The following is a 26,113-nucleotide window of genomic DNA, read 5'->3' on the forward strand; positions in this document are numbered from 1 at the left end:
TGTGTCCTGAGAATTTAGTTTGCAGTCAAGTACATGAGGTTGTGACTATAAGGGGACTGATGTTGAAAGAGCATGAGGCATTACGGCAGAGCAATTGCATGCTTAATGACAACCGTTGTGTGGCTGGAAGGAGCAGAGCATAAGATCTCGCTGGCATGTGAGAGCAGGAAGCAAGCTTGCAAGAATAATGGATAAAAAGATCTGTAATCTGAATGCATGCAGCGTTTGTAACAAAATGGATGGATGATAGCGTGCATAGGAAAACAAAAATGAAGGGATCACCATTTCAGAGATGTGATTGTTAGCTTCTCTTCTTGAAATTTTTACATGCTTGATGCAACTGCAATACGTCAATTTCTGTGAACAGCCGCAATTTATCTCAGCAAGTACAAGCTTTTGAGGATCACTTAACACTCTTCGCGATGCTTGTGGAGCATGTCAAGCAAGGCTGTCCAAACAAGGGAACCTCCTCCCTTTACGCAGGGATTTACATCACAGGGGCCATGCATGCAAGACACAACCCCCTACCACTTCCCCATAGTCACATGCCACCCAAAAACAATGTAAAGTGATTACATTATTTCTTAAAAGTGTGTGTGTGTGAGAGAGAGATTAGGTTATTCCTTAAACTGCATTTAGTGTATTATTAGATTGTCACATCCTGCTTACAAGACAGAACAACGCACCCCCGAGACATCCAATTTCTCACATGGCAGTAGAATAAATTAACTCTTCAACACCTCATGGTTGCATGATTATCAAGGCTGGGACCTAAATGTCCAAAGATATCTGACATTTTGAAAGGATCGAGACCTAGGAAAAGATGGTGGAATTGCTGAAATATTAAAGACGACATAATGGGGACTTGCAAAAAATGTGCATTTATTATGGGAGATTTTAAACTTGTATATTGGATGTATCCAATTGTCAAAGGTAGCCTGTAAGATGAATTTCAAGAGTACATTCAGGACAGTTTCTTAGCACAGCACTTGTAGTGCCAATCAGAAGTAGGGCAATCTTAACCTGGTCATGTGCAGTAAGACTGGATTAATGACTTAAAACTAAAGGAGCTTCTAGGCAACAGCGATCATAACATGACATTTCATTTTGTGTTTGGTGAGAAGTGTGTATTTAAGACTGTTTGTCCTTATAACTGTCTTTATTTAAGTTTCAGAAGGCAAAGTTGGCTGAATTCAACTCGGGGAAATTCATTAAAAGATAGGACAGTAGCGAAGAACTGCTAGATATTTAAAGAAATTTCAGAAATCAGCAAAGTTATTTTCCATTGAGAAAGAAAAGGACTCTGAGAAGGAGTAACTAATTTAGGAGATTAAGTGAGAGATTTAGGAGATAAAACTGAATGTAAACACCTACAGTAATGGAACTGACAGCTATTTACTGAATGTTAGTGTCCTGGTTAGTGGGAAAGAATGTATTATAGCCAATTTTGCAGCTGACCCAAAGGAAAATAGTGGAAAGGCAAGTGGTGAGGATGGCACAAGGAGTCTGCAGAGAGACAGGAACAGGTTGAGTGGGCAAAAACAACACAAGCTGAATATAATATGGGAAAATATGAGATTATATATGCACTTTTTTTTGTGGAAGAATGAAGGAGCTGAATATTATCTACTTGAAAAAATACTGCAGAAAGCTCCAACATGGGTTTGGAAGTCCTTGTGCATTAATTAGAATGGGAAGTGTAATCGAACTTTAGCTTTTATTCCAAAGGGAATGGAGTATAGTGATAGGGAGGGGGTAGTCCAGAAAGTAGGAAACTATAAACTATAATGTTTGTCAGAGAAATTGCTAGAATTCATTATTAAGGAGGGAATCATGCGACATTTGAAAAATAATGAAACAATCAGGGAGACCTAGTGAAAGGGAAATCACATATGACGAATGTATTGGATAACTCAGGAAGAGACACAATGCATAAAAGGGACCTGAAGATGTGGTACATTTGGATTAGCAGACAGCATCATTACACTTCCAGGTGTAGGAGGTAACGTATTAGTATGGATTGAGAATCGGTTAGCTAAGAGCAAGCCGAAAGTACAGATATGTGGTTATTTGTAGTTGGCAAACTAAGGAGTACTAGGCACTAAACTGTTTACAATCTATAATCACTGACTTGGATGATGGGACTGAATTTGTGATAGCTACATTTGCTGATGACAAAACTAGGTTGGAAAACAAGTTGTCAAGACAGTTTAGAAAGGGGTTTGAATTAAGTTACAAATATTTGGCTGAAGGCATATGATATGGGAAAAGGTGATTTTTGTTCACTTTGGCAGGAAGATTTAAGAAATTAGTTAATTGGTGAGAACTTGTAGAACTCTACAGTACAGAATGATTTGGGTGTCCTGGTGCATAAATAACTAAGATGCAGTTATGCAATAAAAACTTAAAAGAGCAGTAGACCGTATGACCAGTTGAACCTGCTTTGTTGTTAATTTTGATCGTCGCTCACCTTTGGCTTCAATTCCTGTTTTCTGCCTGCTCCCCATATTCCTGGATTTTCAGAGACTAAAACCTGTCTACGCTAATCTTAAGTGTGCTCAATGATGGAGCATCCACAACCTTCAGGAATGGAGAATTCTAAAGATTTGTAACCCTTTGAGTTTTTAAAAAAAAGTTCTACTCACCTCATCTTTATATGATCAGCTCCTTAATATGGAGACCAAAACAGTACATAATACTTCAAATGTGCGTTAAGCAAAATCCTTTATAAATTTTAGCAAGATGTCTTTATATCTGTGCTCTAAATCTCTTGCAATAAAAGATAAAATGCATTTTTTTCTGAACTGCTTGCTGCACCGGTATACTAAATTTCCACATTCCTTGTACAGGTAGTTCTGTAACATGGTGGTTTGCGTTCTTGTGCTACCCTGCGTTATAGAAAAATTGCACTTCAGAAACAGCACTTAGTGTTGGTGATGTAATCATGTTACAGCCAACATTCGTTTTGAAAGTTCATGCATTAGAAACAGTGTCCCGAATTCATCAATCGCGTTACAGCAAATTTGCGTTGATGAAATGTGTGTTATAGCAGACTGACCTGTGCAAACACATTTGTCTTTCTGAACATGAATGCTTACAAATGTCGCACCTCTTTATAAAATATTTTGGTTTTTTTCTATTCTTGTGACCAAAGTGAAAAACCTTTTAGGCCAAGTTCAATAGTTTTGATAGACAACAGTCTCAAGTTAAGGGGCCTTGATATGAAAGTTTCAAATGATCATATTGAATTGCTGCGAAGACTGGAGGCTCTGTGGCCTATTGCACTTTATTCTTATGTTCTTGCAAAACACAAAATAATTTGGAATTTAACTGTGAAACTGTAATGTAGAAGCTATAATGGGAAAGGCATGTTTAAGGAGAAAGTGAGGACTGCAGATGCTGGAGATCAGAGCTGAAAATGTGTTGCTGGAAAAGCGCAGCAGGTCAGGCAGCATCCAAGGGGCAGGAGAATCGACGTTTCGGGCATGAGTCCTTCTTCAGGAAACCTGAAGAAGGGCTCATGCCCGAAACGTCGATTCTCAAGCTCCTTGGATGCTGCCTGACCTGCACTTTTCCAGCAACACATTTTCAGCAAGGCATGTTTAATCCAACTAATCCAAATACATCTTTCAAATGAATGTAATTCCTAATCTTGTGCTTATCTCGTACCATGGTCCTGTTGTGAAAGCCTTTAAAGACATCACAGAATGGTAAAGCATCCATGGGAGTGGGAAAGGAGGAGGAGAAGGATATCTGACAATACTAGGCACAAGATCTTGTTAATGAGTTTGTTTAAATTTATTTAAATTTTTCTTCACATTATTGCACTTGTTTGAACATATGAAATCATTCGCAATAAAAAGTGCTAGGTTGAATTACTGTGACTGAACGGTGGACATGTGCTTTAATGAGACTAGCTGCTTTTAATAGTTTCAGATAGTGTTAGAAAAATGTTAGTGAAGTCTGATTTGAAGTTAATGTATATAATTCGAAAGTATATCCTATTGTGTTGATTTAAATGATCTTCCTCTTCTTGCAGGTGGAAACCGTATCTCAACGTTGTCGAGAATATTTAATAAAGAAAATTAATGCTGAGAACTGTGTCCGATTACTGAGCTTTGCAGATTTATACAGCTGCGAAGAACTGAAAATATGTGCAAAGCGAATGGTGGAGCACAAATTTACTGCTGTTTACCATCAAGATGCTTTTTTGCAGCTCTCACATGATCTTTTGATAGATATTCTCAGCAGTGACAATTTAAATGTGGAGAAGGAAGAGACAGTCCGTGAAGCTGCTATGGTGTGGCTTGAATATGACACTGAATCACGATCCCAATATCTATCTTCAGTCCTTGGCCAAATAAGAATTGATGCACTTTCTGAGGTAACACAGAGGGCATGGTTCCAAGGCTTACCACCTAATGATAAGTCTGTAGTGGTGCAAGGATTGTATAAATCTATGCCAAAATTTTTCAAACCTAGACTTGGTATGACTAAAGAAGAGATGCTGATATTCACTGAAGCCTCTAGTGAAAGTCCTCGTTCTTCCTTTTGTGCTGTTTGCTACAGCCCTCAGGCAGAGAAGGTGTATAAACTCCGTAATCCTCCTGGAGATTTGCAAAGAGTAGGAACACTTGTTACTCCTGACAATGACATTTACATTGCAGGTGGACAAGTCCCTTTAAAAGCGCCAATCAGCAACAATAGCAAGGCAAGCAAACTTCAGGCTGCTTATAGACCTGTGAATTGTTTCTACCTTTTTGATGCTCAACAGAACATATGGGTTCCAAAGAGTCCAATGTTGTGTGCTCGCAACCGACCTTCTTTGGTTTGCTGTGAAGGATATATCTATGCAATTGGAGGGGACAGTGTTGGAGGGGAAATGAACAAACGGACGGTGGAAAGGTATAATTGTGAAACAGATGAATGGACTTTAGTTACGCCCTTGCCTTGTGCTTGGCAGTGGAATGCAGCAGTAGCAGTGGAAGACTACATTTATGTCATGGCACACAATCTAACATTTTGCTACTGCCCACGTACTGACTCGTGGGTTGAAATGGCTGCACGTCAAACGAGCAGGTGTTTTGCTTCAGCTGCAGCATTTGGAGACAAAATCTTCTACATTGGTGGTTTGCATATTGGAAATAACTCAGGCATTCGAATACCTTCAAGCACTGTTGATGGTTCATCTGTAACTGTCGAAGTTTATGATGTGATGAAAAATGAGTGGAAGGTAGCAACTAATATCCCTGCAAAGCGCTACTCTGACCCCTGTGTGAGAGCAGTAGTGGTCTTGAACTGTCTATGTGTGTTCATGAGAGACACTCACATGAATGAGAAACCCAAGTATGCAATCTATCAGTACAACATGGAACATGACCAATGGATCCTGCGGCAGTCTATTTCAGAGAGAGTCCTCTGGGACCTTGGCAAAGATTTTCGGTGCACTATGGGGAAACTTTACCCCTCGTGTCTGGAAGAATCTCTGTGGAAACCTCCACCATCTCTATTCTCACAAGATGGAGCAGATGAATTTGAATTGGATGGCGATGTGGTTGCTTTGCCGTTGAATAGTTAGTGAAAAATGGGCACGTGCTGTGGATTCCTAAGACATGCATAGAACAGCAATATGTACGTCACAAGCTTCCAGATCATGACAGGGTTTAGTCTAACAGATTAAGCAGTAACTGTGTTCAGCACAGCATGTCACTAAGTTTGCATAGTATTGTGTAAATAACTGAGAATCCAGTTGTGTTGTATCATCTACTCCTAGATACCATGTGTTCTGCTAAAGAGATTATTGTATTATTGTTACAATGTGACTAATTTACAAGAGAAACATTGTTTTACTTACACAATTATCCCTGGATTTGACCACAAAGGTAAGAAATCATAGGGATCGTCCCAGTGAAAAAGTAGACTGAGCAAGGTGGCTGACTGCAGGTTCAGTCAAAGGTTGTATCTATTCAATCCGTGTTCTCTAATTTCCATAAAATATTCCCATTTATTCCAGGTTGCAGGTCTACCAAGCAGCTGGTAGTTTACCAGATTAATTAGTGGGTGGCTGTTCAGTGACTGACAGCTGCTTGTAGTGCGGGTCTGTGTGGAGCTTAAATCACTTCATGTTCCTCCACATTGCAAGTAACATAGGTTCATCCATATTACAACTTCCTGCTGCTGAATTTTCATTTGTAAAACAAGTTTTAGTGAGTAACAACCAGGTCTTTATTTTGTATTTCATTAATTTAAGGCAACTGTTACTGTAGTGTGATTGTGTACAAGTATCCTAGTCATTAGGTTTTAATACAGTTGGTTTGACTGAAATGTTTCAAGAATGAACTGTATCCTGCGTGCAGGAGAGCAGAACTGACCCAGCACTGCTCTGGCATAACTCCCAGGAACCACTAGCAGTTGTTGGGCTCTCCATTCTAACATGAGCACAGGTGCTTCATGTAATCCCTACTCGCATGTTCAGCTGCATTGTGTTCCTCTGGCACTGTATTTTGAATTAAATTAATTTATTAAAAACCTTCACAAGTAAATGTTTGCTTTCTTTTTGTGATGCAGAACTTAGAATATCTATACAGTATTAACCTCTGCATGTTGTCAAACATTTTGGAAAAGTTTCTCATCCAGATGTGGATAAGTTGGCAGTTGATATTACAGTGGAACTTTGTGCATCAAGTCCAGAATGTATTCCCTATGTTGATATTCACAATTTCCAGGGATCATTTTGTTGCTCTAGTATTGGGGTTATATCCTTGTTTTTTCCAATGTAGCTGTAGATTAAAGTGGGACTTTTCTTTGAACCTGAAATTGAACTGCAAACGCTGACATTTCCTAGAGCAATGTGACATGGTTTTGAAGGAATAATAACCATTCTTTGAACTGAAAAGCTTAACTTTACTCTTCAAAGCTTGATGGTTTTGAATACATCATATTGTGTCTCCAAGCTTTGGAAAAGTTAGAGAACATTGTCCCATTGCACAATAGAAACATGAAAAGCAGAAGTAGGCCATTTAGCTCTTTGTCATTTATTATGACCATGGCTGATTATTCAACTCCATAGCCTGTTCCTGTTTCTCCCCCCGCCCCCCCCCCCCCTTTATGCTTTGATCCCTTTAGCCCTCAGTGCTATATCCACCTTCTTGAAATCATATAATGGTTTGGCTTCAACTGCTATTTCAGCAAATTTCATATGCTCAGCACTCTTCAGCTCAGTCCTAAATGGTGTACGTTGAACCCTTAGACTGTGATCCTTGGTTCTGGTTCTTTTGATCTCCACTGAATATAATCTTAACAGATTCAATCTCTCCTCATACATCAACCCTGAAATTCCAGGAATCAGTCTGAGAAGCCTTTGCTGCACATCTTGCCTCAGATAAGGAGACCAAAACTACACACTGTATTCTAGGTGTGGTCTCACCAAGTCCCTGTTTAATTGCAGCAAGATGTCTCTGCTCCTGTGCTCAAATAGTCTTCCTTGAAGGCCAACATCCAATTTGTTGCCTTGACTATCAGTGGCAGATGAATGCTTACCTTCAGTGACTGGTGTATGACAATGCTCAGGTCTTGTCTCACATTGCTTGTGCCCCACCCCAAAAACAAAACCCTCAAAGTCCAAATAATCCACATTTGCTGGCTCACCTCATCAACTCTAAGACTTACACCCTTGAAGAATTCCAGTAGATTTGGCAAGTATGATGTCCCAATCATAAATCCATGCTGATGGTCCAATCCTGTCACTGTTTTTCAAGTGCTCATTTATTAAATCTTTTGTCATGGACTCAAATTTTTCCAACTATCAATGGGGAAGCTAACTGTTCTTTAATTACTGCTATTCTTTCTGCCTTCCTGTTGTAAACATTAACTATCCTCCAGTTGGTTTGAACTGTTCCAGAATTTACAGAAAATTGGAAGATGACCACCAATATATAAACTATTTCTAGGCCCACTTAAATATGCTGGGATATACATTATCAGACTCTGCGAATCTAACTGCCTTAAATCTGATCAATTTTCCTAACACTATTTCCTTATTAATATTGATTTCTTTCAGTTCTTCCCTCTCTCAATCCTGTATTGCCCAGCATTTCTTATGCTATTTGTCTTCCTTTGTAATCACAGAACCAAAGTATGTATTCAGTTGGTCAGCTTTTTTCATTGGTCATTATAAATTCCGTTTTTGACTTTAGAGGACCTCCTGTTTTCATTAACTTTTTAGTCTTCATAAGTCAGTTTTATGTTACTTGTTTCCATTTCTTAAACAAACCCTTTGTCCTCCTTTGCTGATTGGCCAGAGGGGAAAAAAAACAATTTGTATACCTCTTCCTTTGGATTTAATACTAATTTCCTTTGTAAGCCATAGTTTGGTGACCTTTCCCATTTTACTTTTGCACCATACAGGAATGAATAATTGCAGTTCACCCATGTGCACTTTGTTGTCATATCTCACCACTGTAATATTTTTAAGAAATGTTGCCTCATCTATCATAGTCAACTCGTGCCTCAGCTATCGTAATGCCCTCTTTAGGCTCAGGACCTCAGAATCAATCATTTTGTGCTCCATTTTGATAAAAGAAATTCTCATTGTCAATCATCCAATACCTAATTTGGGGATAGCTTGTTCTCTAGCAGATTTATGAAGTATATAGGACCTTTTGGTTGTATACTGAATAAACAAGATTCATGTTCTATGTAGAACAAAGCAATAAGATCCTAAACACATTGCTGTTGGAGAAATCAGTTTTATGGAAGTATTAATCAATTCTAAACAACTTTACAGCTGTGCAAAAATCTCGAACAGGAAAACCTTTCCAATGACATAATTACAAGTAGAAGTACTTTTTTTTGGTATGTAATATTTATATCAAAGTACACACTTTAGAGTGATAACAGGAAAACATTTGCAAAGCTATAATTTTTATAGAATAACGAACTATAGTATACATCTCTGTAGTTTCACAATTTAAATATTTGAATAAAATACAACTATGGGATAAACCCGTTACAAAGATCTTTTATGAAACAATACTCTTGACAGTCTTATTGTGCAGCTATAAATGGATTCTGCATTCAAGAGGTGGTATTTGGATGACATAGTTCACAATGTTGCATACCAGATGGATTAAAAGTGAAAGAAGGTTGACAGGATAAGGACTGTATGTGATGCTTTGAAGGTCTTGGTTGATTTGAAAGACATTATATCCCAATATCAAAAAAAAATGCTTTAAACAGGACTTTTAAACAGACTAGTGTTTAATTCTCTTGTCCCTTCCATTCCCAAACCCTTCCCACAGCCCCAAAAGATTCTAATATGGAACTTCACTACTCATCTTTCAAAGATGGCAAAGTAGGTAACCCTGTCTATTTCCTCTGGTAGCTTTTACCAAAGATCACCTGAATACTTTCTAAATGAAAAGATAGCAACATCCAAAAATAGCTTTTCTGATATCAGAATACTTTTGTGAACTGTATTTTAAGCTTCCCTGTCACAATTGCTAACCAACTTCACAGGTAAATCATATGCTGAGAATGGCTTTCACAAAATTAAAAAAAAATCTTAGAGCATGACTGGACAATGATATTTGCAAAGTTTGGTTCAATTCTTTAGGCTGGATATAAGCTCTGCAAAATGTTAATTGTTACATGCACCAGCACACTATCAAATCAAATGAAAGTTAGGGACTGGAATCAATGAATGTCATAAAAATTGATTAAAATTAGTGTTCAGTTTCATGATTTGAATATGTTGCATTCTTTGGAGGCAGGGATAATTGAATTTGGCTTTTTTTACTGCTACTTTTAATGTTATTGTAATACATGTACTGGTCATTTCATAATATTTTAACAATTGCTTAAAAACTGGAATTTATGTTCCAGTGAATGCTGTCTGACCAAAGTGAGTTAAAAACAGATATAGGTCCTAATTAAAAATGATTACACATTTTAGCAATTGTGGTTGTGGCAGTGTTTGCAAATTGAATGAAAAAGTAACCTGTTTTCCAACTTATAGTTAATAACCCCAATGAAAAAATTGAAAGTGTATTAGTTGGAGGGGGAAGAATTTAATTAATCCATGGCCCTTTATTGTTTTAACATAAAATGAGGAAAAATTGATTACTGTGACAGTCAGTGAAACAACTAAGAATTGCTCAAAAACACGTTTTACATTTAATCAGCAGATATTCAATAGTGAAAACTTTGTAACTATATACATGACATACATAAACACTGATCCACCTCATCTTCATTTTATGCACTGGAAACAAGGTACAGAGTTTGATTTATTTGTAAAAGGAATGGTTACTGTCGAGTTCCTGCTCTCTATGCAATATTGACATATCCAGTGCATGTAAGCAATGTGACTCCTCTGTGATCAGTGCTTCCCACTTTGCCTTTCAGAGTAGGGTGCTGTGGCCTGTTGATTGAAGTTGGAAAACCAAGAAGTCATAGCAGACTTGGCACTTGTCAGTGCCCCTCCTACAGACTGACCTGTATCAAGAAACAATTATTAAACAATTCAGTTTACAAAACAATTAACAGCTGTATACAGAGAAACAGCAATTTTACAAGGGAGAGGAGCAGCAAAGCCAGGCTGCCATTCAACTAGTTTTCAGGGAAATGAGGACAAACCTCAAATCCCTTTATGCAGTTCAAATATGCAGGTCACAGGCTTTGCTTCTGCAAATTTAGCTAAATTGTAAAAACATAAGCATATTACTTCTGTAATTTAAAATAAAACGAAATACAAAGCAAGTAATTCAATATGTTCAAAAGAGTAAAAAAAAAATCGGTCCTTGTTTCTGATTAAAGGCGCACAGCTAGAACTTTGGAATCTGTCTTGTTTCTTTATAGATGATGACAGACTTGTTGCATATTTCAAGCGTCTGTATTTGAACTTTTTAAGGTCTCTTGTGCACATATATAAAATAGAAAGCTGACCTTGGTTTAACTATACCACTGGCATACATAACTAACAAATACAGGAAAGACAGGGCTGGATAAAATGTACTCCAGCCTAGATTCCAGGGAGGAAACAATGGAAGGTTCGACTGTCATTTTCCACTTCTCACTGGATACAAATGTGGTGCTGGAGGATTAAAGGATTGATAATGTTGTAACTTTTGATTTAAAAAGGGAGGGGATAAAATGAATAATCACAGGACAGTTAGTCTAACCTCAATAATAGAAAGTGGGAATTGCAGATGCTGGAGATCAGAGTCCAGAGTGTAGTGCTGGAAAAGCTCAGCAGGTCAGACAGCATTCGGGGAGCAGCAGAATCGACATTTCAGGCAAGTGCCCTTCATCCCGAATGCTGCCTGACCTGTGCTTTTCCAGCACCACATTCTTGATTATAACCTCAATAATAGCTGATTTCAGTAAACGACTTATCAATTCTGAGAGAATCAACTGACACCTTGAAAGGCATAGAATAATTAAGGGTGGTTTGAATTTGTATAAGGAAGATTGTGTCTAATTTGATTTTCTTTTGGGAAAAGGCAAGGAAGATTGAAAGCAGCTTGCTTCATATTGTCTCTGGATTTTAGCAAGACTTTCGTCAAGGTTCCATGTCGTGGACTGGTTTTAAAATAAAAGCCTGTGGAATGCAGGGAAATATAAGTGGATACAAAATTGGTTCATCAAGAAACAAACAATCATTGTTAATGGGTACTTTTAAGACGAGAAGACTCGTACCAGTGGGGCTGTACAGGTACTACATACCCTGTTTTTCTTTTATATAATAAAGTGAATGAGCTTGTAGTGCAGATTGAAATTAGCAGGTATGTGGGTATCACAGGGACATGGCTGTAAGGAGATCAGAACTGGGAACTAAATATCCATGGAACACGTCCTATCGAAAGGACAGGTAGGTGGGCAGAGAGTGGGGTTGCCTTGTTAGTATGAAATGAAATTAAATTGATAGCAAGTAGTTACAGATTTGGAAGATGTAGGATCTGAGAGGGTACAGTTGGGAAACTACAAAGGGAAAAAAAAGACCATGGTGGGAGTTGTGTACGGAAGCCAGGCTGTGAGGAAGAAAATAAGTCAGGAGATAGAAACAGCATCTAAGAAAGGCACTATTACAATAATTATGGGAGACTTCAATATGCAGGTGGACTGGGAAAATCAGATTAGTAATGGATCTCAAGAACAGAAATTTGTGAATTGTCTGAGATTTTATTTTGGGCAGCTTGTCAGAGCCCACTAGAAAAAATGGCAATTCTGGATTTAGTGATGTGTGGCGAGTCAGGCTTCATTAGGAAGGTGAAGGAACCCCCAAAGTAACTGCAGAGACATGAGGGAGAATTTGGCCAGAGTTGATTGGAAGCAGAGCCTAGCAGGGATAACAGTGGAGCAGCAATGGCAGGAATTTCTCACAGAATCCCTACAGTGTCGAAACAGGCCATTCGCCCCAACAAGTTCACACTGACTCTCTGAAGAGTATCCCATTTCCCTGCCCTATTACTCTACATTTCCCCTGACTAAACACTTCGGGTAATTTAGCACGGCCAATTCACCTAACCCGCACATCTTTGTGACTGTGGGAGGAAATCAGAGCACCTAGATGAAACCCATGCAGACATGGGGAGAATATGCAGACTCCACACACAATCGCCCGAGGCTGGAATCAAACCTGTGGCCCAGGTACTGTGAGGCAGCAGTGCTAACCACTGAGCCACCATGTTACCCTAAGGTAATTCGGGAGACACAGAATGTTACTTCTTCCTTGGGATGGATTTCTGCTAAGGAGAGGATAAGGCAATGATGGCTGACAAGTGAAGTCAGGAACAGCATAAAAGTTTCAGCATGCAATGTGAATTAAGATTAGTGGGTGAAATATGAGAGGTAGCTACCTAGTGATATCTTTAAAAGGTATATATAAAAGGTAAGAGAGATGAGTGGTCACTAGATGCTAAGGCTGGAGAAGTAGTAAAGCAGAACAAAGAAATGGCAGAGGCATTGAATAGGTACTTTGCATCGGTCATTATGATGGAAGACATTAGTAACATAATAGAACTTCAAGACAGTCAAGGGACAGAGGTAAATGTAGTGGCTATCACTAAGCAGATGATGCTGGGGAAGCTGAGAGGTGTGAAAATGGATAAATCACTGAATGGATGATACCCTACAATTCTGAATGAGAAGGCTGAGGAGATTGTAGGGGCATTGGTGGCAATCTTTCAGGAAACACTGGAGTCAGGGAAAGTCCCAGGGGACTGGAAAGTGGCTAATATAACACCCCTGTTTAAAAGGGAGGGAGGCAGAAGACAGGCAACTATAGGCCGGTTAGCATGGCCTTGGTCGTCGGTAAGATTTTAGAGCTCATTATTAAAGGTGGGATTGTGGAGTACTTGGAAGTGCATGGTAAAAGAGACTGAGTCAGCATAGCTTCATCGAGGGACGGTCATGCCTGACAAATCTGTTAGAATTCTTGACAGGGTGATGAGCAAGTTAGAGAAAAGAGAGTCAGTAGACATGATCTTTTTGGATTTCCAGAAAGCCATTGACAAAGTACTGCATAGGAGGCTGCTAAATAAGATAAAAGCCCATAAGGTTAGGGGAAAGTTACTGGTATGGATAAAGGATTGGCTGACTGGCAGAATGCAGAGAGCAGGATAAAGGAGTCTATTTCAGGATGGCAGCTGGTGACTAATGGAGTTCTGCAGGGGATGGTGTTGGAATAACAATTCATGTTATATATTAATGATGTGGATGAAGGGCTGAAGGCATTGTTGCTAAATTTGCAGATGACTAAACATAGTGCCAAGAATACGGGCAGGCTACAGAAACTAGGCAAGTGGGCAAAGATGTAGCTGATGCAATATAATGTGGCAAAGTGAGGTTATACATTTTAATAGGAAGGATGGAGGTGTAAACAGGGAAAGGCTTCGGAAATCTGAAGGGCAGAGGGACTTGGGAGTCCTAGTTCAGGATTCTCTTAAAGTTAGTATGGAGCTTTAGTCAGCGGTTAGGAAGGCATATGCAATGTGGGCATTCGTTTAAGATGGCCACAAAATAAGAGCTGAGATGCATTGTTGATACTGTGTAAGGCTTTGGTCAGACCACATTTAAGACATGTAAGCAGTTTTAGGGTCCCATATCTACACAAAGATTTGCTGGCATTGGCGTGGATCCAGAGAAGGTTTCCAAGAATGATTCTGAGTATTGGAGTTGGGAAGTCATGTCGAGGTTATACAGAATGCTGATGAAGCATTTTCTAGAGTACTGTATGCAGATCTGGTCTCCCTGCTATAGAAAAGAGATTATTAAATTGGAGCGAGTTCAGAAAAGATTTACCAGGATGTTGCTGGGGATGGAAGGTTATATATAAAAATTGGCTGGATAGTCTGGGACTTCTTTTACTGGAGCGTAGGAGGTTAAGGGGTGAACTTATAGAGGTTTATAAAATCATGAGGGGCATTTTTAACGTGCATAGCAAAGGTCTTTTCCTTAGGGTGGGGCAGTTCAAAACTAGGGGGCATATCTTTAAGGTGAGGAAAAACTTTTAAGGATACAAGGGGCATTTTCTTTTACACAGAGTGGTTCAGTGTGGCATGAAGCACCAGAGGAAGTGGTAGATGCAAGTATAGTTACAACCTTTACAAGACATCTGGATAAGTACATGAATAATAAGGATCTGGAGAGATATGGCAAGTCGACTAATTTAATTTGGGAATATCGTCAACGTGGACTGGTTGGATGGAATGGTCTGTTTCCATGTTGTACGACTATGAAGGGCTTGTCATATAAGGAGTGGTTGAGGACTTTGGGAGTTTAGAACCATGAGGGAGAGTCTGATTGAAATTTACAGGGTGCTAAGAGGTCTGGATAGAATGGACATGGAGAAGATGTTTCCACTAGTAGGAGAGACTAGGACCACCAAGGGCATAGTCTCAGAATGAAGAGACAATTCTTTTGAACAGAATTTCTTCATTCAGAGATTGATGACTCTGTGGAACTCATTGAAGCAGGAGGCTGTGGAAGCCAAGCCATTGAGTTTATTTAAGACAAAGATAGGTAAGGTCTTGATTAGTAAGGGGATCAAATGTTACAAGGAAAAGGCAAGTGAATGCGGTTGAGAAACATATCAAACATGATCGTGCAGCGGAACAGACATGATGGGCCAAATGGCCTAATTCTGTTCCTATATCTTATCATCTAAATGATTTGGATGGAAATGCAGGCAACATGATCAAGAACCTGCACATGACACAAAAATTACCCCCATGGTTAACACTGAAAAGGATAGTTGTAGACTGTAGGAAGATGGCAGGAGGGACTCATTGAGTGGGCTGAAAGATGATAAATGTGAATCAACCCAAGAGAACTGCGAGGTGATGCATTTTGGGGGCTTAAATAAGTAACAGGGATACACAATGGGAGAGTACGAGATGTGTATAATTCCAGTGAATGGCAATTGAACCCAAAAGATAACAGGACAAATCAGTAAAGTGGTGAAGCATGTAACTTTTCCTTTATCAGCTGAGATACAGATCAAACAACCAGAATGTTATGCTGAAATTGTATAGATGATTAGTTAGGTGACAACTTGAGTACTGTGCAAAGTTCTAGTCACTTCTTTAAAAAAAGGACGTAATTGCAGCAGAAAGGGTACAGAGGAGATGAGCAAGAATGTTGCCAGAACTGGAAAAATATGGGTATGAGGAAAGACTGGATAGGTTGGGTTGTTTTCTTTGGAACAGACGAGGCTGACGGGAGATTTGATTGACCTTTCTGCTAAAGTAAAAATTACAATGACCATGGGGCGTAAGTTTAGAGTGATTGATGGAAAGATTAAAGGGGAGGTGAGGAAAAATGTCTTCACCCGGGGGTGCTGGAAGTCGAATGTACTGCTTCAAATAACTCTTTTAAAAGATGATTGGATATATGCTTCAAATACAGTAATCTGCAGGGCAACAGATCAAATGTTGGAAAGTGAGATCAGGCTGGTTGAATTGATTTTTCAGCTGAGACTGACATAATGGGACAAGTGATTCTTTTCTATACCATTTCTGATTTCCTTTCAGTTGCATTTGTTTTCTGTTGCTTCTCTAAAATACTTGACTGGTAGACAAAATACTCAAATGATGGACATATTTTGAAAGTTAGATAACACACTTGACAACCTATGTCTATTTGCAAAGCAACCAAAACTCTCATCTTGTGCACTAGAGAAAGGGATATAACTCTCGATGTAATTAATATAACTATTATATCAGTTATTCTAAGATTGTAGTCTTTTAGCATGAGTTGTAGCATTTCTTGGGCACTGAATTAGTATTCAACCATTGGCATAACATGGAAAAGGAGTAGAGCTATGTAAACCCTTGGCGAAAGCAGATAATGCAGATGCTGGAGATTAGAGTCAAGATTAGAGTGGTGCTGGAAAAGCACAGCAGGTCAGGCAGTATCTGAGAAGCAGGAAAATTAACGCTTTGGGCAAAAGCCCTCATCAGGAATGGATAATTTCCGATGAAGGTCTTTTGCCTGAGATGTCGATTTTCCTGCTCTTCAGATGCTGCCTGACCTGCTGTGCTTTTCCAGCACTACTCTAATCTTGAGTCTATTTAGGCCCTTGAACCTGTTCTGCCAATTGTTCAGATCATAGCTGATCTGGTGGTGGCCTTAGCTTAGCATAAGATGGTCCTTCACTGTTTCAGGATTTCAATAATTTATGAAGTATCCTAATCTATCCTTTGGTTACTTGGGCCTTACTAGATCCAAAGTGGATGACTTTATATTTGCCACAGTTTTGTCCATTAACGTGTTCTATGAATATCTCATTATAAATCTATGCTTTTAAATGCAGATCTTGCAGAACATGAGTCACATCCTGCAAAATAAATGTACTTGTCCACTTTCCCTTTTTTGTTAGGTAAAGTTGATGCTCATGGGAATTTAAGATTGAACACAAGTTGACAAACCTCTTTGATGGATTTTATCAAATGCCTATTGGAAGTTTATATAAACTAGCGATTTCACAACAAATTTAGGAAAACTAACATGTCTATAATTTCCCAGTTTTGCTTCAACCATTTAAAAGGGAGATTGAGATAAGCAGTTTCCCAGTCTAAGGGAATGATTCCCTAACTGAAAGAACATTGGAAGATTGTTGTTAGGCCATTTGTAGTTAGGGTAATGTTTACACTTTGTTTCTTTCATGGAAAACATTTGTTCCTATTGATTTGTCATTCCTTAGGATCACTGCTTTCTCCATTGCTGTTATTTAGCTTCCACGAATTTTGTTGAGTTCCAACCCCTAGTAAGTTGCAAGAAAGGTGGGGGATGGACTTGTTAGGCAATGATATATTCAAGAGAAAATGTTTGGAAATAAGAGTGCTGCTTGTAAGGATTGAGGGAAATTCAGGGTTGGTATTTGACTGTTTTTGAAAGGAAGCTCGACTGCATTTACAGGGAACCTACCCATTAAGTCAGCTCGGCATAATTACCAGGAAGGGAAACTGGATAATCGCAATTAATACTCCTATTTCTATTTGCATTCATATTGAAAATTATTTACTTAACAAACACTTCCAAGAAGTGCTTTATCTTACCGACTGCCTTTCCTGTTTGCACCATACTACGACTCGTGGAGATCATTGCATTGCCAAGTTTCTTCCCACGTTCGCTATTCTGTACAGAACTAAACAAAGAAATCTCTGGTAAAGGATGTTCATTATCAACAATTATTCCACTTCTATCTATTACAAAATGATTACAACATTTGATTTAATATAATTTGATTTTGCTTTGATTTTCTGAATAAGACAGAAATTATGTTTCGTCTCCAGTATCACTTCAAAACTACTTTTATTATTGGTTTTTAAATTTCAATAATGGCTGCATTTGCTAACACCACTCGGCATAACTTAGTGAGACATTTGCACATGCACGCTTGATTGTTACTCTTGAACAGTGTCTGCATGCACCCCATTTAACTGGGCTGGCTGAAGTCCACATTACTGCACATGCCCTGATCCACGCTCCCTGCACATGGGTCATCCTGCAACAAATTCAAGGGGTGCCAAATGTCAGCAGAAGCTCATATTTTGGTCTCCTTAATTTAGAAGGGACTTAACTGCATTAAAAGCCATTCCAAGAAGATTATCTCTAACGATTCCTAGGATAAAGGGGTGCTCACAAGGAAAAGTTGAGCAGGCTCGGCCAAAACACATTAGAATAAAAGTAATTCGAATTTAGAAGAATGAGAAGTTATGACTTTTAAAAACCCATTCACAGGATGTTGGTGTTGTTGGTTAGTTAAGCATTTAACTGTGCTGAAGGCAGTGGTGATGTTTTCTTGAACAGCTTACAGGAACACAAGATCCTAGGGGACTTGCTGGGGTGGATGCTGAGAGGATCCATCCCCTCATTGAGGACTTTTCAACTAGGAGTCACACATTAAAAGTTAGGGTCCTTGATACACAACAAAGATAGAGCGTTTCTTTTACTGAGGGTTATTAGCCTATGGAATATTGTCTTTCCTAGAAAGCAATGGAGACAGGGTCGATTTTTGACAGGGGAGTCCAGGGTAATGGGGCTTGTGGGGTGACCAGCAGCAAAATGGAGTTACAGCCACAAACATATCAACCATGACCTGACTGAGTGAATGACATTCTGGACCGAAGTCTTGTGTTCTTGTGATGTAAACAATTATTAGGCAATATTCATGAAATATGAGACAAGAATCATAGAATCATGGATTTTCTACAGCGTGGAATCAGACCATTTGGCCCATCAAGTCACACCGACCCTCCAAAGAACATCCCACCCAGATCCAACCTCCCACCCTATCCCTGCATTTCCCATGGCTAATCCATTCCTGGACACTATAGATAGCTGACATCATCAATCCACCTAATCTCTGGACACTGGGAGGAAACTGGAGTATCCAAAGGAAACAGGAAGAATGTGCAAACTCCACACAGCCAGTCGCCCGAGGTGAAATCAAACCCAGGTCCCTGGCAGTGTGAGGCAGCATCGATAATCAATGAACTACCTTGCCACCCACAGAAGTTCTGAAAACAAATGATCATAATGCTTCAAACTCCACGTCTCATTTCTCCACATGTCTCAAACTCCACATGTCTCATTTCTCCAGTCTACCTTTGCACCTCTAATACTTTTATTCATTGAATGTTTATTTCATTATGTTAATTGCTATGATTGGCTTGGCTTCAAGAGCTGCTGTGATAATACATTCCATATTCTTGATAACCTCTTCTGTGAAAAATACTCTGCGAATTACCTCTTTGTTTCTAATGCTAAGTATATATTTATATCTAATTATTGACAAGTGAAAATAATTTTTCATCACCTTTCTCAGTAACATAAGAACTCAAGAAATATGAGGAGGAAGAGATCATTCACTCCATTGATTCTACTCAATTAAGGAAGGTTATTAGGATCCGATTGTGGCCTAAACTTCACTTTCCTGCCTGTTCCCCCATTATCCTGGACTTCTTCATAGAACAAAAAATCTAACTCAGCCGTGAATATATTTCCAGTGTCTATTGCTCTCTGCAGCAGTGAATTTCAAAGATTGACAGTCCTGAGAGAAGAAATTCTATCTCGCCACCATCTTAAATGGGAAACTCTTTTAATTAAACTGTATTCCCTAGTTCTAGATTTCTCCATAGCAGGAATAATGTTTAGCATGTACTTCAGTCACGTCAGAACCTTAAATTTCAATAAGACCACATCTGATTCTTCTAAACTCCAGTAAGCATGGGCTCAACAATTCCGCCAAGACAATCCTTTCATCTGAAGAATCTTCTCTAAAGTTTATGAAAACTTAGAAAATGAGTTAATTCCTCCTTATGAAGGCCAAAACTCTTCTGTCGTACTCGAGATGTGATCTTGTAAATCGCATGAACAGTTGTAGCAGGACTTACCTGCTTTTGTGTACCATTCTCCATTCAATAAGGCAAGCATTCCTAATTCCTAAGTGCATGCTAACTTTTTGTGATCCAGTCTTTCATAATCTCTTCTGGGGATGTGCTGTTTAGTAGAATTTATTTCTGAGATTTGTGCATTTGAAGGGATCAAGCTTGGGCTCTGTGTCAAAGATAGCAATGTAATGAACAAGGTGGGTGCTACCAAAATGACAGTTAATCAAATCAACTACTAGGCGGATAGAATCATGTAAAGGAAACAAGGAGCTGGAACATGTCATCTGGCCCTTTGAACCTGCTCTGCCATTCAATGTGATCATGGCTGATCAGTAATTCAGCAACTCAGCAACATGTCCCTGCTTTCTCCCCATACTATCTGTTTCCTTTCACTCTAAGAATAATATCAACTACTCCTTGAAAATATTCAGTTTTGGCCTTAACCACTGTCTCTGAGAGAGAATTCCACAGCTCATCACTCTGTGAAAAAATGTCTTCTCATCTCACTGCAAAATGGCCTATCCCATATATATGTAGACTGCAGGTTCTGGACGTCCAGGTCATCAGGAACTGCATTTATTAGGTCTAGTTTGGTTAGAATTTGATAAATTTCTTTGAGATTCCCTCTCATTATTCTAAACTCCAGTGAATATAGTCCTAACTGATGCAGTCTGTCTTCATATGTCAGTCCTGCCATCCCAGGAATCAGTCTGGTAGACCTTCATTGCAATCCCTCCACAGCCAGAACATCCTTCTACAGATAAGGAGACCAAAACTGCACACACTATTCCAAATGTAGTCTCTTCAAGGCCCTATACAATTAAAGCAAGACATCCCTGCTCCAGTACTCAAATCCTATTGCTATGAAGGCTAAAACCATTTGCCCTCTTCATTCCCTGCTGCACCTATATGCTTACTTTCAGGTCTGGTCAGACCTCCACCTTTCCCAATCTATCACCATTTAGACAATAACCACCCTTCCTGATTTTTCTACTGAAGTGGATAACCTCATGTGCTGTGCATTTTCCCACTCACCAAATTGTCCCAAACACAGTGATGCATCTCTGCATCCTCCTTACAGCTCACCCTCCCGCCCAACTTTGTATCACCTGAAAATATTGCATACTGTATTTAGTTCCCTCATCTAAATCATTAGTATGTGTTTTGAATAACTGGGGTCTGAGTTACTGATCCCTGCAGTACTTCTATAGTTACACCATGCCACTTGGAAAAAGACCCATTTATTCCTATGTTTAAGTTTCCTGTTTGCTAATGAATTCTCTATGCATATCAGGACACAAACCCAGTCCCAACCACTTTAATTTTACATGCTTTTTTTTATTAAAATGTGGAACCTTATCAAAACGCCTTCTGAAAGTCCAAGTAAACCACATCCAAGTCTCCCCCATATCAACTCTATTAGTTATATCCTCAAAGAGTTTCAAAAAAAATTGTCGAGCATGATTTCCTTTTCACAAACCCATGTCAACTGTCCGATCCTGTTGCTGTGCTCTGCTATTAAATCTTTTAGAATGGATTCTAGCATTATCCCGCTACCTCCTTTATTAAATAGTGAGGTTACATTAGCCACTCTCCAAACAGAACTGTTCCAGAGATTATTGAATCTTGAAAGATGACTACCAATGCTTTCCACTATTTCTAAGGTCCCTTCCTTAAGTACTCTGGGATATAGGTTTATTCGACCCAGGAGACTTATCGGCCTTTAATTTCATCACCATTTCCCTATTATTACTGCTTTGCTTCAGTTTAACCATCTCACTAGATCCTGTGGTTCTCCAACATTTTTGGAACATTATTTGTATTCTCCTTTTGTGAAAACAGAATGCAAGCGTGTACTTAATTGGTCTGCAAACTCTCTGTTCCCCATTAGAACTTACCCTGTCTCTGACTATAAGGGATATACATCTATCTTTACTAATGCTTTTCTCTTCACATACCTATAGGAGCCTTCATACTTTGTTTAGAAATTGATTTCTGTAAAATAGTTGTTACAAAGATACCTCATACTTAATAGTTCTTGGAGGTCTTAAGTTTTGAAAGCCTGCAGAAGAATGGATTTATTTCAACTTCTGCAGAGACTCTGGAGTGGTTTCTTTAAGAGAGGTAATTGCAAGGTTACCTTGGACATGGAAGATTTTTAAGAAGAAAGCCTCCTGGAAATCACATGACGGGCGATAGCCACTTGTTTTCCTATAGACCCTTTCTTCGGCTGTTTCAACTGAGACTGGATAGAAATTGCTTTGGTATTTGTAATTAGCTTAGTGCTAAGAAGCCCATGAGGAAGGGTTGCCCAGGTAATCTCTCCTATTCCTAAAAGAAACCTTCTTGTTGAGTTCACAGCAAAACATATTTGTTCTTCTGGAAGAGAGATTATAAGAACTTCTCAATATTGAGTAAGCTGTGTCTAGCAAGACTTCAGAGATGACAATGCATGATTAATGATTTGACTAGATATACCAGAACATCAGAATGGCAGAAGTTGGAACAGTCTATGCTTTGTACTTTTCGACTTCAAGAATAATATTAATGACCCGAAAGATTTTTATAATATTTTAAATGGAACCTCTGCTGACAGAAGTCCATTGCTTTCCTCTTTTCCTGGAGGGACGGAGAGACAGAGGGATCTAGGGCGTGTTTGTTTATGTTTGTGTGTTTTGGGTTATTTACTTCCTTATGTCGATCAGTTATTGCATCGTCCTTGAATATATTTATTTTGATTATAGATTAATAATTGCACCTTTTAAAGTAATTTCCTTGTCAGTTCTTATTTAAAACCTGATATCAATAATGTATTTAGTTGACAATCATGGAAACTGGGAAAAATATTTTTGTTTGGAGCCATGGAACTCGAGTCAGTACATTCCATTAGCTTCGATTATAACACCATACATCTAATTAACTTGATATATTAACTAAGACTAAATGGCAAGCCACACGTTAATTTATTTCATTAAATTACATTTTTAATGAAAAATGTAACTTTAGTTCCAAATGAATTCAAGAGCACTTCATAATATTTTCCAAGAATAATATTCAGCCATACTAATAAGTTAAACTTGCACGACCATAGAATGCAGAGTATAAGTCAATTTTGGAAGACTCTGACGATCCTTCCAAAAAACAGATTGACTTATAAGCAGAGTGTGAATTGTAATCTGCTGGTATTGGTGGACACCATTTTGAAATGTGAAGAAAGAAACTGTAATTTCTCCTAAAGTAATGTGGTAGAGTTTACTGAATTAATTAATTAAAAGTATATTTAACCACGATCAACACTGTGGAATCATGTTCAAATAACAACCGAAATTGTTGGGTGGCAAAAATAGCCTCTTTATTCAGCATCTGCAATAGCACAAGGCGGCAATAGAAATACAGTTCTTACAATAGCCTATTTATACAGTTAAAAGGTATTTAATAGGTACATAGTAATTATGGAAGATGATTGGTGTTTTGTAATCTATTCAGGTCCGAGAGATGGTGGTTATGGGCTCATTAATATTGTAATCTTTTCATAGTTTTGGGTAGGTCATTGGAGACATGATGGCAGGGAGGGATTTTTCTGAATAGGTTAGTAGTTTGATATTTATTCAGAGGTAAGTAGGTTAATCATTGCTTGCAGCAAGTGCTGATAAGAATTGGAGGTGTGAAAAAGCAGTAATGGCTGAAAAGGATGTTTTAATTTGGTCAATCTCGTAAAAGTAAAATATACTGCAGAACTTCAGTTTTATGAATGAATGAATGAATAAATAACTGGTTACTAAAGGATTATAAATGAATGACAGGAACCCAGTATTAAAGAATATGGCTAGCTGGTGAATGAGTTAATAAAGATACCTCTCACATAATATCTCACAACATGTTACACAACTGTCAAATTAATTGTCTTCAACATCTTTGCAAAAACTTTTGACTCACTTTGGCTGTGACATCATTATAAGGATCCCACTCTGGTCCTTTAATTTTCAGGATTATCTCTTCACAAGGAACACTCTCTTTTTCCATTTGCTGAATTGGATATTTCACACGTTTTTGAACAATAAATTACCCTTGGTGTATTAATAGCATCCCACAATTTGATAATGAAACCACACAAAACAAAATCAGTGGACCAGTATGTAGATTTCCACTCTTTGTGATTTTTTTTTTCTCTCCATCAACCATACACCTGGTTCATTCAGCATGAACATGATCCTTCCAAATCTTGTTGAGGTATATATGTTAGACCTTCAGATATAACAACAAGGTGGGCTTTATTTCTTTGAAGGGACCTGTTGATCTCATATTTTATATGAGTTCTGAACATTTTACACACTAAGAAGGTGTATTTTAAATGGGCCACCAAGACAACTATTCCACATATTACTGATCCATAACTTCACTCTATCCTCATCCAACCAACTGTTATCATGGACATGCACAAAAGCTACCGTAGCAAATTTGATGTTTGGCATAACTTTACATTTGAGAATTCAAAAATTGCCGTAGGCTTTAATTTTGGTCTGTTAGCCATGTAGCACCATCATGGATCTGTCTTCTCGTGTCTCACTGCTTTTACAAGAACGGTTTTCAAAATTCCCTTGTGCAGCTACTGGGCATACCTGAGTGATTCATCAACAATGGTGATGGCTGATGTGAATTGGTTATTATAACTTCTATTTGTCTTTGAGCATTTTTGGTCTTCTGCAGACAAACAAGACTGACCTTTTCATTAATTGCGGTTACACCAATTAGCTGGTGATCTGAAATCTTTTCTGGACCCAGGGTTTGATTGGACCACTTCATTTTTGGAGACCATTCCAATGATTTTTCAGGACCCATCCCAATACATATTTCTTAAGTTTATGATAGTGGCTGGTCCCTGCAATGGTATATTTGGTCTTGTGTACTTCCTTCAGGGGATTCTTTGTCTTTCTATTTGTGCCATTGTTTTTCACTAGCCATGAACTCTCTTGGTGCAGCAAAGTTTTTGAAGAGTTAGCAAATGTCAGGCTTTTATCCTGAAAACAGCCTTGTACTTCATTCTTTTCACTGGAGGACCCATATACGTTTGTTACTTACTATGCCATATGCAGTCTGCTGCACAGGTATATCCTAAACTGCCCTACATTTTCTTTGCAATGCAGCTCATATTGCCTGCTTGCCCCCCATTTGCCGATGATTATTATAAGGTGACTAAAACTTGCATTTTCGGGATGAAGAATCAAGGCTGATGACCAATGCAAGTATAGTATTTCATTGCTAAAAGGGTCAATCAACGTATGTACCCAGTATATACAAAACATTGTTTTAGCAGTGAGAAAATGGGGTTATGCCATATGATGGATTGACCTGTATTCATGATGTTACATACTTAGCTGTATCACATTTTTACAGTGACTTAAGATATCAACTTCCAGTTTCATTACATGACATTTGTTTTAAAAACATGCTTAGCAAAATCATAAGAAACTGGAGCCAACTGGCCCATCCACCTGGTTTCACCATTCAATAAGACTGTGGCTAATCTGATTGCACTGTTAATTGCAAGGTTCTGCCTCTCCCTAAACCCCAAGATCATCTTGCAGATCAAAAATCTGTTAACTCAATCTTGAATATATTTCAAGACCTGACGTCTACTCCTCTTTGTGGAAGAGAATTTCAAAATCAGTACTCCTCTGAGAGAAGCAAGTCCTCTTCATCTCAGTCTTGGGGCGGAAAAACTTTTATTTCTAAATGATGCTTCCAGCTCTGGACTCGCCAAGAGAGAAAACATACTCCTAGCAATTATCCTGCCAAGCTACCTAAGAATCTCATATATTTCAATAAAATTACCCCCTCCTTCTGAATTCCAATGAATAAAGGCCTAACAAGCTCGATCTCTCCTCATAAGATGATGTCACTGACCCAGGAATCAGTCTGGTGAATATTCTCTGTACTGCTTTCAATGCCCTTATATCCCTCTTTGAGTAAGGTGACCATATCTGCACACTGTATTCCAAATGCAGTCTTACCGATGTCCTGTACAGTCATACCAAGATTTCACCATTTTTATGCTGCATCCCACTTTGCAACGAAGGCCATGTTATAACTCTATGTTTTTTTTTGTGATTTATGTACAAGGACACTCAGATTTTTCTGCGTGGTGCAGTCCCTCCCAAATAATGTAACATTCTGCTTTTCTATTCTTCCTGCCAAAATATACAACCTTATACATTCTT

General features: G+C 38.6%; 2 protein-coding genes across 2 annotated transcripts in view; one reads left to right on the forward strand and one right to left on the reverse strand.

Annotated features, from left to right (window-relative positions):
- The window catches only part of kbtbd2 (kelch repeat and BTB (POZ) domain containing 2), a 28,774-nt gene extending 22,232 nt beyond the window's left edge, over positions 1–6,542 (forward strand). Inside the window, exon 4 of the mRNA XM_043688808.1 lies at positions 4,040–6,542. Coding sequence (XP_043544743.1) covers positions 4,040–5,578 — 1,539 coding nt within the window. The 3' untranslated portion in view covers positions 5,579–6,542. The remainder of the gene's footprint in view (positions 1–4,039) is intronic.
- Positions 6,543–8,731: 2,189 nt separating this feature from the next.
- avl9 (AVL9 homolog (S. cerevisiase)) overlaps positions 8,732–26,113 on the reverse strand; it is a 94,306-nt gene continuing 76,924 nt past the window's right edge. The window contains exons 15-16 of the mRNA XM_043688809.1: positions 17,559–17,647; positions 8,732–10,494 (exon numbers count right to left, since the gene is read on the reverse strand). Coding sequence (XP_043544744.1) covers positions 10,379–10,494; positions 17,559–17,647 — 205 coding nt within the window. The 3' untranslated portion in view covers positions 8,732–10,378. The remainder of the gene's footprint in view (positions 10,495–17,558; positions 17,648–26,113) is intronic.

This window comes from Chiloscyllium plagiosum, chromosome 4 (genome assembly GCF_004010195.1).
Source record: "Chiloscyllium plagiosum isolate BGI_BamShark_2017 chromosome 4, ASM401019v2, whole genome shotgun sequence".
Taxonomy (NCBI): Eukaryota; Metazoa; Chordata; class Chondrichthyes; order Orectolobiformes; family Hemiscylliidae; genus Chiloscyllium; species Chiloscyllium plagiosum.